This window comes from Tauraco erythrolophus, chromosome 9 (assembly GCF_009769465.1).
Source record: "Tauraco erythrolophus isolate bTauEry1 chromosome 9, bTauEry1.pri, whole genome shotgun sequence".
In the NCBI taxonomy this organism is placed as follows: domain Eukaryota; kingdom Metazoa; phylum Chordata; class Aves; order Musophagiformes; family Musophagidae; genus Tauraco; species Tauraco erythrolophus.
The window spans coordinates 26,954,355-26,971,623 of NC_141473.1; the positions used below are offsets into that span (position 1 = coordinate 26,954,355).

Sequence of the window (17,269 nt, forward strand, 5' to 3'; positions counted from 1 at the left end):
GAGAAGAATGTTGATAGTGCACTGATGTTTATAGCTGGTACTGAGACATCAAGGACTGTTCAGCTTCCGATGTTTTTCCAGAGTGCAAGAGCACAACAGGCTGGAGGAGAGCATGGCCAGGACAAAGGACCCAGATCAAGTTTATGATTTGAACTTAGACTTAGGACTGAGGGGTAAATTGGCCAACAGAGTATTCCATATCATGCAATGTCATGCCCAGTATATAGATAAGGGTTGACTGGGAAGTCTACGGTAAGCAAGCGACTGCGTGGTGTGTAGTTGCCAGTCAGGTTAAACCACACACTATGGAAAGAAGGAAATCAGACATGTGGAAAGACAGGAGGCCTTTTCCATTCCAAAAATCCTCTCATTAGAATCTCAGTATATTTTCAAAGAATGGAAGAGTATGCAATGCCTTTCTGTTACAAACTCATCACAAACAAGCTGCCCTTCTCAGAGCCACAGTCCGACTCCTGCATGCAAGCTGCTGGTCTCTATTAAACAACGTTTCTTTAAAAAAAATACAAAGAACACTGCACATGGAGGAGAGGAGGAAGAATCACATTTTTAAAGCACTACACAAACACTCTGAAGTTTCACTATGGTACTAATATGGTAGTACCATGGTTTCACTATGGTACTAAGGTAGGTTAAAAAATGGCTTAAGTCTAGAAACTCTAATCTTGTCATGGCATCATATTGCTTAGGTCAGTAGTGTGTTACTGCAGGCTGCAAAAGTTGTATTGGGTATCAAAACTCTTGAAACATAACCTTGAAACATAACATTTACAGAGGCCTTTTTAAGCGACATGGGCCAGAACAAGAACTTACCTGGCTACCATAAAAAGGAAGAAAGGACTCAGATTTTGGAAGAAAAGAGCAAGGAAATGAAAAAAATGAAAAAGATGGAAACTAAAAGTAGAGTAGATAATTGAAAGATGAACAGAAACTAGTAAGGACACTGTGTTATTACTTCCCATAGCAGACACATTTGGTAATTTCAGGCTAAAGTATCGTGTATATAGGGTGATATCTGGCTGATACTAGATCATCTACAGATAATCTTTCAGAATACAGGCCTTCCTTCCATCTTTCCTTATAGGTCCAGAAAATAATCTGCTGGATACAGAAAGAACATCTGGTCCAACCCTCCTGTTCAAGCAGGACCACCTAGAGCCAGTTGTCCAGGACTATGTCATTTAAGTTCAATTCAGTGCTTGGTGAGCATTGATCTTCAAAATTACAGATGTCAAATGAATGAATGCACTATACAAACTAGCACCTTCTTTTTTTTTTTTTTTTTAAAAAGGGGGTCTTGATTCTGTGTTCTTTTCCTCTCTGTTATCATGACCAGTCAAGTGGGAGACTAGCCAGCGACTGTCATGTATAGCTATGTTACTGGTTTCTACCCAATGCCTAAGTGACACTGTTGTTCTGTGCTTGGCACACCAGGCACTGAATCTCCATAAATAATTATTCTGATGTCAGAGACGCAGAATTGTAGCTCCATTCAGATAGCCTGCCAGGCACGGGGAGTGGGCAGAAGGATGCTTCTATTTACACACAAAAATCTTTTTCATTAGCCAAGAGCAAAGAGAAAGGCAATGCAGAGAGAGCATGACAACTTAATTAAGATTTGTTCCTTTAGGAGGAAGAAGGTGGGGCTGAAGCACAATGGTGGAATGCAGGGATTACAGCAGTTTATATCATATCTTTTTTTAGAAATTAACAGTGACTATTTGCCTTCAGTACCATCAAAACTACCTATTTTACATGCACAGCATGAACTTTATTAATACATGGGAAAGAAAATGAAGGAAGTATAAGGGAAAAAAAGAAAATACTGTCATTTAAATCGATTTCGAATGGTGAGGAAAATACACAAGAAAAACCTGTACAGAGCAATGACCTGTCACTCTGTATTTTTATTTACATATAGATACAACAGAAAAAAGGCAGACACAGATATGGTCAAGGCAGATAAACCTAGGAAGAGGAGTTTCTTCTCCAAAGCTGCTACCCAGCTGGGAAAACCGGCTTCTACTCAACTCCTTATTCTCCCACATGCATGTGAGGCTGCAAGTTCATTCCTGTTGCATCCCTCATGCCCTGTAAGCCTATCTAGGCAGGGAAAGCGAAAAAAAAGCTTGGATGACAACACAGTACTCAGGATAGACTGATTAGCCCTAAACTCTTCTGAGTCACATTATACAAGTTACATCACTCCTTGCTCTCCTCTTACTTTAGGACTATGACATCACTGAAGACTGAGAGAACCCCAGCGTATCCAGCTGTTCCCTGCACAGAAGCTGCTCCATAACTCTTTATCCATGCTGCCACTCTCCATGTTTGCTGCCCTCTTTGCTTTCAATGAGAGAATCAGAACTGTAAACATACCCAAACACTCGGACACACCATGGGTTTACACAGTGATAAAATTACCTTCTTTCATCTTTCCTTCTTTCTTTCCAAATCCCAACACCATGTTTACTTATTTGACTGAGTCTGAGCCCATTTTTCTTAGAAATACCTTTTAAGAACAGTCGTGTTAGTATTATTTAAGCTTAGTGCTTAGATTAGGGTCTTTTTCTGGAAAATACGCCCTTATTTATACACATCGGCTTCGTAAATTAACTCAGAAACCGAGGATAGCTGTAAAACATATAGAGGCATCTCAATTTCACAACATCCTGGCTTACTTGGAAGTATTTCAGAAAAAAATTGTTTAATTAAGAAAGCTGGCACCAGAAGCCACCCCCAATAATAGCTAGAGTGATTAAGGTTGGGAAGAAAAGACGAAGCACATAGACACAGCCTTCTCTAGTTACTTTTATGAAGTATGGAGTACAAAGACTAAAAATGAAAGATTGCATTATCTCTCCTAATTAGAAGGCACTAAGATTCACACTGCTTCTTTATCTGGGCGTAACTAGTGGCCCCAATACCTTTCTCATTTCTTCTGAAAGGTCAAATGTGTTTGTTTCTGAGCTGCTTGACCAACAGAAGCAAGGTAGACCACACATAAAAATTCATTAAAGATTAATAAAAAACAGTGTTTTGAACTCAGGAATAATAAAATAGATCCCATTTCTGTCCCATGAGGAAAGTTCATGTAAGCAAGAAAATAAAAATATTCCTTTATATACATGTGTGTGCACACATAACTATCAATGTCAAACTGAACATACTCCAAAGCTTACATCGTCTATAAACCATGAGCTATTTAGTTTTTCACTGATGCATTCATTTACAGGCTAAACTTCTAATTTCTGCTGCACAGAACTACCCTTGTGAATAAGTATTCCAGTGATATGGGGACAGAGCAGGGGGAAGATGTATGTGAAATTCCTGAAACGCTATAGCAACTCAGTATTTGTTGGGATTCCATTCAAAGAAGTCATATGAAGCCTTCAGGAAGCTGACATGCAAACAGTTTCAGTTATGATGGTTTGTCATTCGACAAATCAGTCAGTATTAAAATGATCTGACTGCAGCTTTGAAGTGACTTGCAAGCATGTCTATTAGGATATGTTGGTTATTAAGAAAATAAATTTTGCTATTGATATTAGATCACATTATTATTTCTTGCAGAACAAGATGTGAGGGAGAGAAAATGGTTGGGGAAAAAAGTGATACTTATTAACAAGCAGTCTATAACCAGACTATAAAACAAACATGCCAGCTTCAAACAAAGAATTCCCCTGGCTGTTCATGTACTAAAAATTAAATACTTAACTCACTTCAATCATTTGAATAAAACAAAATTATGGAGAATACTAGATCATAAGTTTTGTTTAATAGCAGGTCACTTCATTTTTAGGTTATAAATAACTTTGATCACTGCACACACCAAAGGCATGAAACACTTAGAAGGATAGCCCTCTAGGTAAAACACACAGATCAGGATTCAGTATGAACTTCTATATTTTAAAACATGAACAAACCATAGTTCGGAAAGAATTCAGTTCTGACTCATATACGAGAGTAATGGATGTCTCAGAAATAACACGCTAAATTCTAAATAACTCTTCAGAAACAGGAATCCTGCACTTGCGTAAGGTATTATGCCACAGAAAATCAATAAAATAGAAAATGGAGGCCCTGTATCTGTACCTTGTAAGTGGTCACTGTTAAAGCAAAAGTTAACTTTGTAATGGCAAACTCTCGCTGTTCATCTACCTATCTTTACTTCCAAAATTACAAAAGGTCAGATACAGTGCATTCACAAAATTACAAAAATTGGAGGAAAAAAAAAAAAAAGAGGGTTAAACATACCTTTCCTTTACAAAATCAGGAACATACAACTAGAAAGGACCATCTGCATCTTTTCCTATCTCAGGCATCACTTCATTCAATTATGCCATAAACTTACTTCACCTTAGAAGAACTTCCTTCTTTGGAAGGCTGCTTTTTGAGTCTGGTTGTCCTAAAAATTTAGAAACTTTTTTCTTCTTATTTCCAGCCCAAATTTATTCATAGCAAATTAAATTACCCCCTTCCTTCAGGTGATAGCATACAAGTGTCATCTTGATAAAAACTAACATGTCACGCTTCCTGTATTTTCAGCAAACAGTACAGTCAAACCTAAAATCTTGTTCCTGCATGCTGGAGTTAAAAGTTCAACTCAATGACCGCAACAGATGTCTACCCACATCCTTAAACAGACAACTGACTTGCCTGGTGCTGTCAGGGAAGTCTACAAATGCCTGACAACATTGGAACTTTAAATATGTAAGAGTGTACGTTCCCTATCCAAGGCAAATGACTTTTACATCGATTTCACAATAGAAGTTATCTGTATAAGTAAAGAAGAGGGAAACGGACAGCTAATACATATATTCCAAGATCATCATCTTGTTAGAGGTGTTTTGTCCACATTTCTTTTAACTCTATTTTTTTTTTTTAATATTTTGTCTTTCACAAGAAGTTTAAGAACAGAGAAAATGAAACAATTCATTGCATGCAGGGAAAAGGTTTAAAGCTTGCAGCCACTTCCAAAAGTTTAAAAGACTATCACCTTGGCTAATAATATTTTTAATTTCTATGATGTTTTTTACTCTGACTACAACTTTCACATCTACGTAAATACATATACACACATATATGCATGCATATATATATTTTTTATATGTACAGACTTGTATAAGCCTAATATTATCATTTCTGCATCATTTTACTAAGTAATTCAAAGCATAGTTACATAATTTGATGTATTAAAACATAATGGATTTTATTGTCAACAACTGCATACAGCTATGAAAAAGCTTGACTTGCGCTACACAGAATGGGTATACTTTTTCCTGATGAAGATGCATGGTTACATCTTTTAGTTCAACTTCTTTGATATTACAACTGGAATCCCTCTCTCCTTCCCAAAGGCAACCTTAACAACTTGTTCTCCCAGCTCCCAAAAGACACGGTCATCAAGTTGTTAGACGAATACTTTACTCACCAATGCTACTCAGAGAACTGCTGCTTTCAGAGTCAGAAGGCATTATGGACAGCACACTGTAAGTAGACCCTAAAATTAGAAAAATAAAGACAGTATTACTTTTTTTTTTTCCTTTTCCTTCCCCTCAAACCAAGCTAACCATTCATTTTCTTGATACTGCAGATGCCAAACACTAAATTAGAGAGAACATATGTCACTAAGACATAAAAATTTCACAGGAAAAGTGTAATTTGTAAACGAACATTGCACTGTGTGCTGAATAGAAAATAACTTTCAATGAAATGATAAAATTTCATTGATTTCAGCAAAATATGTAATGCAATGGTTATTTCAGATACAGTGAAAACACAGAGTTTCATCTCTACATTATGAAGATTATGAGTGATACCTGTGGCAATATTCAGTTATCTGTTTTGGTTTCTTATCCTTTTACATGTACCAGCTCCTACTTCATTGTGTAACCAATTTGCATTCTCATCCTCAAACTTCCTTCAGGCTTAGAAATTTCATTTCATTGGTTCATAAATTTTGCTTACATCCATTTGCAACTTTCAGTATCTGACCTTAAAAGCAATAACCTTCAAAGCTATCTGCTGTTACTGATGATAGCAACAGCAAGTTTATTCATGTATTAATAGATCAATAGACATAGGCGCCTTTTAGTTATTTTAGAAGTATGCTAGATTTTACTTACCAGAAGAACTAGAAAAACAGGTCCTACTTCAAAACCTTACAAACTAAACAGCTCCACCATCCCTCACAAACAGGATAAGCACGTCGCAGTAAAGAAAGGGAGTGATTATGTGCAAAAGCGATTTGAAATCTGGTCCATTTTCAGCACTAGCGAGGATGCAAGACTTGTCTTCCCAGCAGCCAAGCTCAAAGACAGTTTCAATAATTTCAAGAGTTGCCTTTCCTATAGTCTTCCTTCGTATATTTCAATATTTGCTTCTTCCAGTCTCTTCAAAATTAAGAAATAAAAGCTGAGAACTAGCATGAGATTAAACACATAGGTCTACCTTTGAAATAGATTAAAGAAAGGACAGGCTGGAAATTAAGAAAGAAATCCTAGTTTTCGCTTATCTCCTCTGCTTCTTGCTAGGAAAAGACATGTAACTACCACAATGTTAGATGAAGGAAGGATAAGATGTGATAAAAAAAAGAGAATTTTACTAACACCACAAGCAATAACAGCGAAGTGAACACGCTTAGGGCCAGATCTTCAGCTAGCAAAACTGACACAGAGCCCAACTTTAATGGGGTGTGTTTGTTTATCTTGACAAAGAATGAGGCTCCCAAATTTGATAAAAGGAGTGATGTCTAGGCAAAAGCAAACTTGAACCAATATTTTTACTTAAGGAAAACTCCCTCCCACCAAATCCTCTGTTTTTATTAGCAGACATGGCGGAAAGTAAGTACCAGAAAAGGAACTGGATCTTGAAGTAGACTGTTTAACCTGACAAATTCCTGTGAAAAAATATTCAAAATACATTGGTTATGAATAATTCTAGTTGATTGTACAAGATGTAAGTTGGGAGTTTTGTCCTGATTTTTAAATAAAACACATGACAAGCATGTCACTGACACACTGGCTTCAGAAAAAAAAAGAAAATATCTGCTGCGTATTTTTGCTTCCATTTCAAAGTTTTCACATAACTTAAGCTGTGTTCCTATTTCACTAGTGCTTATTAAAAGAAAATAATTTCTGCATTAATTAAGATCAATCTCTCTATATATTCTAAACTCGTACGACTTGCAGTATTCCTTGTAGTCCGGACTATAAGGGTTACAATCATAGCGGAAGCTTAAAAAAGCAGATCAATACATTAAACAAAGTAAAACATCTTTATGACAGAAAAGACCTACCAAGTTGGTATCAAAACTATGAGAATCAGGCACAATAAAATTGTGTGCCAAGAAGTGAGAATTTTTTATACTTGGCAATTTAAAGCAAAATGGCCCAGTTCCTTTAAAAATCACACAGGAGTCCCATTGCTAAACGAATCGTAACTGATTGTTAGCTGCTTCCACTTCTTTTTTAAGAGCGGAAAAATACAAGACTCAAAATGTCATCATTTTAGCTGATCTTGCTAAATCTGAAAGCACTGATCCTCTCTGTCTTCCATCCTTGCATTAAAACCCAGAGCCAGGACTTAAAAATGAGTTAAATTCTGCTCTCTGGAACAGACAGAAAAGTTCTGTGAAGCTGATTTCATCAATGGAGACATATGACTCTCCCTAGTGATGTTCTTAAAACATTAGCTCAGATTTGTAAATGCAAGATCTGGTATGCATGGCATGTTATCACAAGAAAATGTACAATTGTGAAGAGAGGAAGAATCATCTGACCCATTCATAATTCCTCACTTTAACAAAAGCAAAAAAAAATATCTAGAAACATTTGTTTGGCTTCCAAGGCTGTTTGTGGGTATGTTTGGGTTTGGTTTGTTTTTAAACTACACAGGATGTGAGTTCATTGCTTGTAACATGTGCCACCTCAGTCACCAGCAGCAGTATTTGTAAGCATCAGAAACAATAACCAGAGGACTCTACATGGCTTTCACAATATTAAAATTCATCTTTAGGTACTGAACTGATATATATTCAATTCAGGCTGAAGTTGCATTGTACTTGATGAATTCTGCTTGATCAAGCTAGCAATACCTCAGTAGTACCTGAAAATGCTCCAAACAGCATTTCCCCATTCTATAGGATACCTCCCTACATAAATGAAAACTCTCTAAATCACCCCCAACAGGAATTCAGATACAGGAAAAAGGCAAGGAAAAAGGCAAGGAAAAAGGCACGGAAAAAGGCACGGAAAAAGGCACGGAAAAAGGCACGGAAAAAGGCACGGAAAAAGGCACAAGCTAACTTCTAAAACCAAAGGCACTTGAACACTCTGTTTATTAATGAGCTATACAATCATGGCATTTTAAGAAATTTGTTGCAAAACCATCCCCTCTCCCTTGCTAAGCAACTTCCCACTTTATTTCAAATTCTTAAAACTTTGTCCATCTTGTCAAATTGCACAATAAGTAAGATCAGAATGTAAGACTCAACAAGAAGTCATGACTACTTTTTCAGATTAATGTTGAAAGTGCTTCACACCTAGGAGTTTACATGCCTTTCACCATACTTGTCCATACTTGCCTTCCATTTTTTTGTTCTAGTATTCATCTTACATGCCAAAGTCCCCTAGTATAAAAACTTGCTACATTTAGTTCACTAATAACAATTGCTGACATAATTCCTTAAATTCAAAATTACAGCTTGAAATGACAGTGTTCTGAGAAACACAGTAGATACTACTCATACTTAATTGAAGAAAAAAAAAAGTGACCTGTCTTTAACAGATACATATTCATATAGAGAAAAGAAAGAATATAAGCATCCTGTCTTTGCATGGCAGACCTGCTTTTGAGGCATTGCTTTTTTGCTCATCTAGATTTGAGCTTTGGCAGAGCAAAGGGATTTAGAAGCTGCTACAGCATATACTTGAGAATCTTAAGAATCTCATTTCCTTGTATTTTCAACAATTAGAGCAAGACAAATTTCCTTAAGTTATTACTGTCTTTATTAGGCAGATGACAGGAAGGCCACTTAAAAACCTCACAAATTCAGGAAAGGAACTAGTTGCTTTACTCTGGAAGCCACCTCCAGGGACAGTAGAGGAACTGGATTCTAGTTTGCCTCCATCTTTCACTCAGCGTCCACACAGAAGCAGTGATATATATTTTCCTTGTTAAGAAAGACAATGACGGTGGAGGCAAAAAAGTTACATGTCCTAAGAAGACACCAGCTGTCTAACCAAGACATTTCCTCATCAGCAACGCCAAATCTAGACTGATGGAATTAAACTATTAGCACAAAATTAAAACAAAACATTTCCGTTCTCTGTCTTTCTAACCTTTGAATTGTCAAACTCCACGTAACACTGGGCATCGCCTGTACTTCAAGGAAAGACTAAAAAAGACAAGCCAGCTAATCTCAAAGTAAACCCTCCAAAACAAGCTTGCACTTGGCACCTTCTGTAAGAAAGCAGCACCAGGGATGAAGTAAAATTTCTTCTAGGACTAAATGCTAAGTTATTGAATGACTTCTGAGAAAACACACCACCTCCAAAATTTATTATGTGCAGATAAGCTGAATGTCAGGATTACTGTGACTGCTTAAAACCTTTCTCATCCTCCTCCATACAAATACACATATGTATGCAGGCTCTGCTCATAGCTCTAAACCATAGTGTATCCAAGAGGACTGTAGTGGCAAAACAATACACAAGGAGAGTCAGTTTTTCAAAATCCATTGCACATAGGCTTTCAATTTATTATTTTTATTTTTTCAAAATCTGTATTTTGCTCTCAAATATTTACAAAATTACATTTCTATTTCAACTGAAAGAAGGCTATTTTACCTTCTAAAATTTACTGCATTAACTAAATGACTGGGTAAGAATAAGACTAATTACTCCCTCAGATACACACCTTCAGCACAGGGTCAAAGAGGCAGGTATACTGAACCTGTTTCAGTGTGTGAAGAATCAAGGTTTGATTCAAGGAGCATTAGGTGTGTCATCTCAGAAGATGGAGAGTGCTCCGGTCTTAGCTGCACAGCTCTTGGCACATCACCCATCTTTAAGGACTGCATTAAGATCTGCAGTATGGCTGACTCCTAAATTAAGCATGTTTCCTAACTAAGAACACTTATCTCACTGTAGGATTAAGCCTAAAAGGAGAGCTTTGCCTGCACAAATTTCCCTTGCTACACCTCTGCTTTTAAGGATGACATTAACCAACTCTCCATGCTCCTCTACTGCAAATTTCCATTGTTAATTAAACTCTGCTCTTCCTCCCCCATCCTTTCCCAGCACAGTGACTGCCAGCTGATTCGACTTCTTGTCAGCAAATGATTTTTCTGATGGAGGTCCAACGTACCGGATGAGAGGGCAGCGTGACAAACATTTGTTTATCCACATCTCTATACACCAAACCAAACTGACTTTGGCAGGACTCCTACTTGCTGCGGGGGAGTGAAGAAGTTTGATTAAAACTGGAAATGACCCAGATTACAATGTTCCCATTGCCTTTACAACTAACAAAACTGCGTAAGGAGCTTAAGATCATATGGATCTGCCATGCCCTATCTCTGAGGTTATTCTTTTCTTGGCCACCTGTGCAGTCAGGTGTGTCAGAAACCATAAGACACAGTCATTTTTTGCAAGTTGCGTGACGTTCAGATGTTAAATCCTGACCTCATCCAAAACCTTCAATTGGGTATTTGCTTCCATTCTTACCATCTTTATTTCTGATGTTTCAGTCATTTACCCTCAAGGATAAGAGTAACTCCAAGAACAAAGGTACAAATCTACCAGTAAAACAGTAGTAAAGGTCATATCTGCAAAAGTTTGCTGTCTCTTCCCCCATCTGTGTCCTCATCCCTGGATGTGTTTAAGAATAGGGTGGATGATCTACTTAGCAATATGGTTTAATGGGGATTAGGGATGGTTGGACTCGATCTCTAAGGTCTTTTCCAACCTAGAAATCTATGAAATATATGAATCTGCTTCTAAACATGACTTCATTACTTATTCTGCACATCTACAGTTCCTTAATACTGTGGTCTGCAGCATAAAATTCTCTTATTTTTAGGACATTGTGAAAAGTAAACAAACATTAAATGGCTTTTAAAATAATCAAGCAGCTAAAAATGTATAATTTCTACTTCCCAAATGTCTCACTCTACAACAGTTTCACAGAGACAGTGAGAGTCAAAAAGTTTATTTTCCTTTTAAAATTAAGAAAGCATCTCACAAAACACATTTATGAAATACTAAGATATTAACATTAAAAGTGTGAGTTTGGAAAAGATAGATTCTTTAGTGCTTAAGCTATCTTTCAATTCTAAGCAATTAAGAATAAACTCTTGTTAAGGACAGAATACTTCACACATGAACAAGAACTTTGGTGCCTTTCTCTGAAACTTTTAGTAAAAAACAGCACTGGTGACAGAATAACAGGTCAGGCTGATTCTGATTTAATATGACAATTTCTGTGTAGGTTTAGATTCAGAAAAGTTAAGTAAGTTGCCGGAGGCCAAAGACATCAGTAAAGAAGCCCTGAGTTCAGATGCTTAAGTTCCTAACTGTCAGTCATATAGTCAAGTACAGCATTTGTTCTTCAGCTGTTAAAAATAACACTAGACAAATATCTGCAAAACTCCTATTTTCTTAGCAACATCTGTTCAAAACACTTCATAGTAGCATAAACTCACAGACTGATACTTCTAAATATGCATTCCTAAGTGTACCGTCTCTAGCAACATCTACACTCCTTGCTTATAGATACTTTTCTTCCTTAGTCAGGAAGCAATACATTGAGTTTTACTGAAAAGAACTTACAACCTATCTCTAAAAGATATCCAAGTCACTGAGGTATTGCTGTGCCTCTTACTACAACACAAATTATGAAAGGAAGCAGATGTTGGTGCCTCCAACAAAAAAAGCAGAAGAGCAGCAGCGAGAAAGAGAAGAGGAAAGAGCAAAAGACAAGAAAACAAGGTAGATCATTTTTCTACATTATCACTTCATCATTAGGATACACTTGTGGCTGTTCACATGCTTTATTAGTGTCATTTGTTCTTGTTTACTGCATTCTGAGCATCGAGTTAAATCATCCTCTTTTCACACAAAGAAGCACAGAAAAGATTAAAAAGCTTTACAGATCTCAATTTGCATAGCTTGACTCACAAAACACACATGATGACAGTGTTTCAGGTGACAGCATTCAAGCTATTTTGCCATGGACATGATGCTCTAATAATGCCCTACAGAATCATACAATCATAGAATGGTTAGGGTTGGAAGGGACCTTAAAGATCATCTAGTTCCAGCCCCCCTGCCATAGGCAGAGAAATCCTCCACTACACCAGGTTGCCCAAAGCCTCATCTAACCTGGCCTTGAACACTTCCAGGGATGGGGCATCCACAATTTTTCTGGGCAACCTGTTCCAGTGCCACACCACCCTCAATGTAAAAAATTTCTTCCTTATATCTAACCTAAAACTGCCCTCTTTCAGTTTAAAGCCATTTCCCCTTGTCCTATCACTACACGCCCTTATAAAAAGTCCCTCTCCAGCTTTCCTGTAGGCCTCCTTTAGGTACTGGAAAGCTGCTATAAGATCATCCCGGAGCCTTCTCTTCTTCAGGCTGAACAGTCCCAACTCTCTCAGCCTGTCTTCAGAGGAGAGGTGCTCCAGCCCTCGGATCATCTTCGTGGCCCTCCTCTGGACTCGTTCCAGCAGGTCCATGTCCTTCTTATGTTGGGGACTCCAGAGCTGAACACAGTATTCCAGATGGGGTCTCACGAGAGCTGAGTAGAGGGGCAGAATCGCCTCCCTCGACCTGCTGGCCACACTTCTTTTGATACAGCCCAGGATACGATTTGCTTTCTGGGCTGCCAGTGCACATTGCCAGCTCATGTTGAGCTTCTCATCCACCAGCACTCCCAAGTCCTTTTCCTCAGGGCTGTTCTCAATCCATTCTCCGCCCAGCCTGTACTTTTGCTTGGGATTGCCCCGACCCACGTGCAGAACCTTGCACTTGGCCTTGTTGAACTTCATGAGGTTCTCACAGGCCCACCTCTCCGGCCTGTCAAGGTCCCTCTGGATGGCATCCCTTCCCTCCAGCGTGTCCACAACACCACACAACTTGATGTCATCTGCACCAGAAGCGGGACAGAAGCAATTTTTAAGAGTCAAATTACCATGAAGTTTTATTAGCAAGATAGCAGCTATTACCAACTGGTAATTGGAAGTAAAGAGGTACAAAAACCTAGGATTGCTTAAAAACCAAATAAAACCACACCCATGTATATCAGGTCAGCTAGAAATAATGTCCCTTGCTACCTGCCAATCTTTCATTTCTTTCTTTGCAATTTATTTACAATGACTAATCTAATCTCTTGCACTCTGTGAAACCACATCAGAAGTGACTAAATATATCTGCTGGAGCAGTAGGGCCAAAGATGCAATCCTAATTGCTACTGCTATTACTTATTCAAGAAGTCCTGCAGCAATTCAGGTTCTGAACCAGAAACAACTGCTTTAACCTTTGTCGTCTTGCTTTTTGACTGGGATGGGTTTTAACTCTAATAAGTGCATTTTGCCTTGACAAGTCATGTGTCTCCAACACTCCATTTCAGCTGAGGAGAACTGCAACAGCAAATGACCATGCCTTCCTCTTTCAGCCCCGAATTTCCATTAGGTAGTGTAGCAAGATGGGTGATGATTTCTCAACAGTTACTTTAAGGCTAACAGCAACATACGTAGCTACCACGAAAATACCGGCATGCAAGCTTGTATTACTCAGATTCTGGCAAAATAATTTTGAGTTTGTAGAGCTGCACGCACTGCCTTCACTACAAACTTTCTTACAAGCGAAATGTCTATTTTTATAAACTGATGCTCAAAAAGCTGAGAAAACAGCAACTGGCTCCAGATTCTTTAACCTCAGCGTTTAGTACAGACAGGAAAAAGTTGCATTTAAAGTCAAGTCTTAGTAAAACAGCAATGCAGGCAGGTGAAACAAATTATAACATATTTCAGTACAGACCATCCTTGCATTATTATCAATGCAGCAGTGCTGTTTTCTGTTCTACAAACACGATGTGCTATTACAGCCAACTACCTTATCAAATACAGAAATCATTCTTATGAATTATTTTTAATAAGCTCCTTTAACAATGCCAGTTAACCTATTCTAGGAAAACGTATCTCTGTTTCACTGGTAAAAAGCCCAGTGTATACATTAACTTTTTTCTCCCCTCTAGCCATCAGGAACATTACATTTGTTTGCTGGATTATGTATGATAAGCCAAAGGCAAGAAAAAGAAAAAGATAAAACATAATTGCCTTTTACCTTCTCAAAAAGCTTCCTGCAATTTCAAACTCTGTTTCTCTTAAAGTTATCTTCTTAATCTAAATTACTCACTAAATTATGTATAAGAGGATATAATTAATTTTGTTTATTAAGGTAGAGAGATGTAAATTTTCATTAAACCTCCCAGATGACTAAAATGCAGTACAGGACATTTACCAATCCCTTTCCCTCCGAGAAAGGAAATTGGATAACCTAGAGCCTAAATCCATTTGGCAAGCACGTGCTCCTTCAGTACTCCATCTGCACTGCGTCCAGCAAAATGGCATTCTGAGCATTTGCTGAATACTACAGGTATCTCTGAAGGGCCTAAGGCTTCTTCAGCTGGGCAGTGCATTGATGGCAGTCACCAGAAAGCAACAGCTCTTGGACCCACACCATCTTTAGCACAGTGCTCTTTGTCCCTACAGCAATCGATGAGATGCCATCTCCAACAGGGAGCACCTACAGATTCCTCTTCCTGTACACACACATCGCAGTGAGAAGGCACCAACATACCACCCATCTACCCCATTCAGAGAGCATCTACAAACTTCTTTTTTTTGTTCTCTGTATCAGTGATCAAAGCACATATCAGTTCTGCCTACCCTTACACCTAGCCTCATCCCATTTGGTCCCAGCTGCCTGTTCCTCAACATTGTCCGAATAGACTGAGGTAACTCAAGACCCATCTATTTCTAAAAAGTTTCTCACCTGCCCTGTAGCTGGATAATGATCAGCTTTCATCTGTCAGACATTTAGAAAATGTCATTTCACTACTCAGCCTTTCTGGTCCATTTTCTGAGTTTTATTGCCAAGTATAGGGCAGATAAGAAGTTAAAGCATTTCGGCAAGTAAGTTGTTAAGGAATTGTCCCAGTACATTGCTCTTGCTATGAACGGTCTCTATCCACAGGAACTCACACTCCAAACCTGCTGAACCTGATACTGACTACTAGAGCTCTTCTGGGCTGTAAATACACAGTATGTGAAGAGCTACCTGGGCAGCTCCAGACACCAACACTGAAGAAGCAAAGATGCAATCTGGATTCCTCCTAGGCCATGACTCAAGGGTGTTATTGCTCAATACAACTGGAGGAAAAAAGGTGAATCGGAAAATATGACAAGTCATCCAGGAAAGTCCAACCCAACTCCCTTTGATGCTAGAGTAGAAAATTTTTAAGAACATCAAGCTGAGAGTTGAGTGACAATTCTTAAAAATAAGGAAATATTATATATCTATTTTTATTCTTTAGGAAAAAGGGATAGACAGATGATGCACCAAATCATATGTCATTATTTGGGCTGGGAACAGACACCTCTTAGAATACCCTTCCCTTTCATTAAGCTCTGACAGAAATAGTATTCTTGAATACCTTCAAATTTCCTTGCTAGCTTCTTTTAACTCTAGATAATAATACGTTCACATTTATTTTTCCTAGCACACTAACCAGTTCTTAAGGTTTGAAGAAAGACTTGTTGGTTGTCTGTTTTGTTATGCAGCACTCCTTCCGGGGAAAGCTCACTTGGCAAAGTTATTTCCATATCTGGAGGCAATTCGTTACATCAAGCTATATTCCAGAAGCTTTGCAAGTAATCTGACAGATTTCTGGAGGATGACACCATCTGCCATTTGCAACTGACCCTAGAAGATTTAAGTAAAAGGAAATTATGTTCAGAAAATACCCACAAGCTACACAGTCAAAAGCAAGAAACTGTTGTGGGATGAAGGTCGTAAATACTAGAATCCTACAAGTGCATTCTCAATCAGCAACAGTTGCCTTACTAAATTTGCAATGGTGACAATTGAGAAATTCAAACTTCATTTAGTTTGCACAGATATACACAGAGCTTTGTAGCATATTATTTCATCAAATAACTGTACAGTCAGGTAATATGAATGGCAAAATAAAATTTAAAAAATAGCATTATTAGCTCTATAACTAAATGCTATATTTAAAATTTAATTTAAATTTTGGAATTAAATCAAAGTAACCACCTAATTAACGACGCCATGCCATAAAAACACCTACACGGAAGAACAAAGGAAAAAGTAACTACAGGTATTTAAAACTGCAGACATTGACATTCAAAAGACTAGAAATCTACCACGTAACAAGGAAAGCAAGCTTTAATTCGTCATAGCACATCCAGTCCTTTCATTAACTCACTGTATCTTGTAACCGGGTATTTCCTCTGCAGGAGCAGCTGGGGGCATGCCTGGAACCACAGGTGACAAGAGCATCCATCACGTGCCTTACCTGAGCTTTTCTCTAGCAATTCAAACTTCACCCACAACAAACAAGCAAGGATTGAACTGTTTTTTTTAAGGACAAGTCATCAAGAACACACATATACCTACACCCATCCATAAACATAGTCTAAATATAAGAAGGGATCTGCTTCAATGATAATGATACAGTTAAAGCCACATAGCTTTCCTACTCTGCAGACGCTTCTAAACAAGGACAAAGGGCTTTAACATAGTTCTAGTTTACTCATGTACAGCAGGAGAATTAGGCACACAAGGAAGAAAGCACCTCAACACAAACATAACCACAATCACACAAAGGGGTTGTGCTATTTACAGCTCAGGAAAAAAAGAGGCAGTGTTCAGTCCAGTCCTTTGTGATTCCAAGCAGAGGAGTAACATACCAAAGTCCAAAGGCTTTTTTCCCTCTCCCTATACTACCTTATCTAAACTCATCTGTGTACAATTTAAGCTCATAAAGCTATCTTCTCTGAATATCCTTCTGATTTCTACAGCCCTAGCATACTGACAGGGATCAAACTTTCCTTTCTCACAAGAAATGGAACAAAGTAGTTGGAATGCTCTTCTCGAAAAGCAGCCCCTGTTACTATTCAAGAAATAAACCAGCCACTGATTGAAGAAGTCATGGTTAC

General features: G+C 38.1%; 1 protein-coding gene across 4 annotated transcripts in view; it reads right to left on the reverse strand.

Annotated features, from left to right (window-relative positions):
- Positions 1–17,269, reverse strand: part of DLG5 (discs large MAGUK scaffold protein 5) — a 113,375-nt gene that overhangs the window by 64,727 nt on the left and 31,379 nt on the right. For all 4 annotated transcript variants that reach the window (XM_086616586.1, XM_086616584.1, XM_086616585.1 and 1 more), the window contains exon 2: positions 5,453–5,521. In XM_086616586.1, the coding sequence (XP_086472712.1) occupies positions 5,453–5,521 (69 nt within the window). The remainder of the gene's footprint in view (positions 1–5,452; positions 5,522–17,269) is intronic.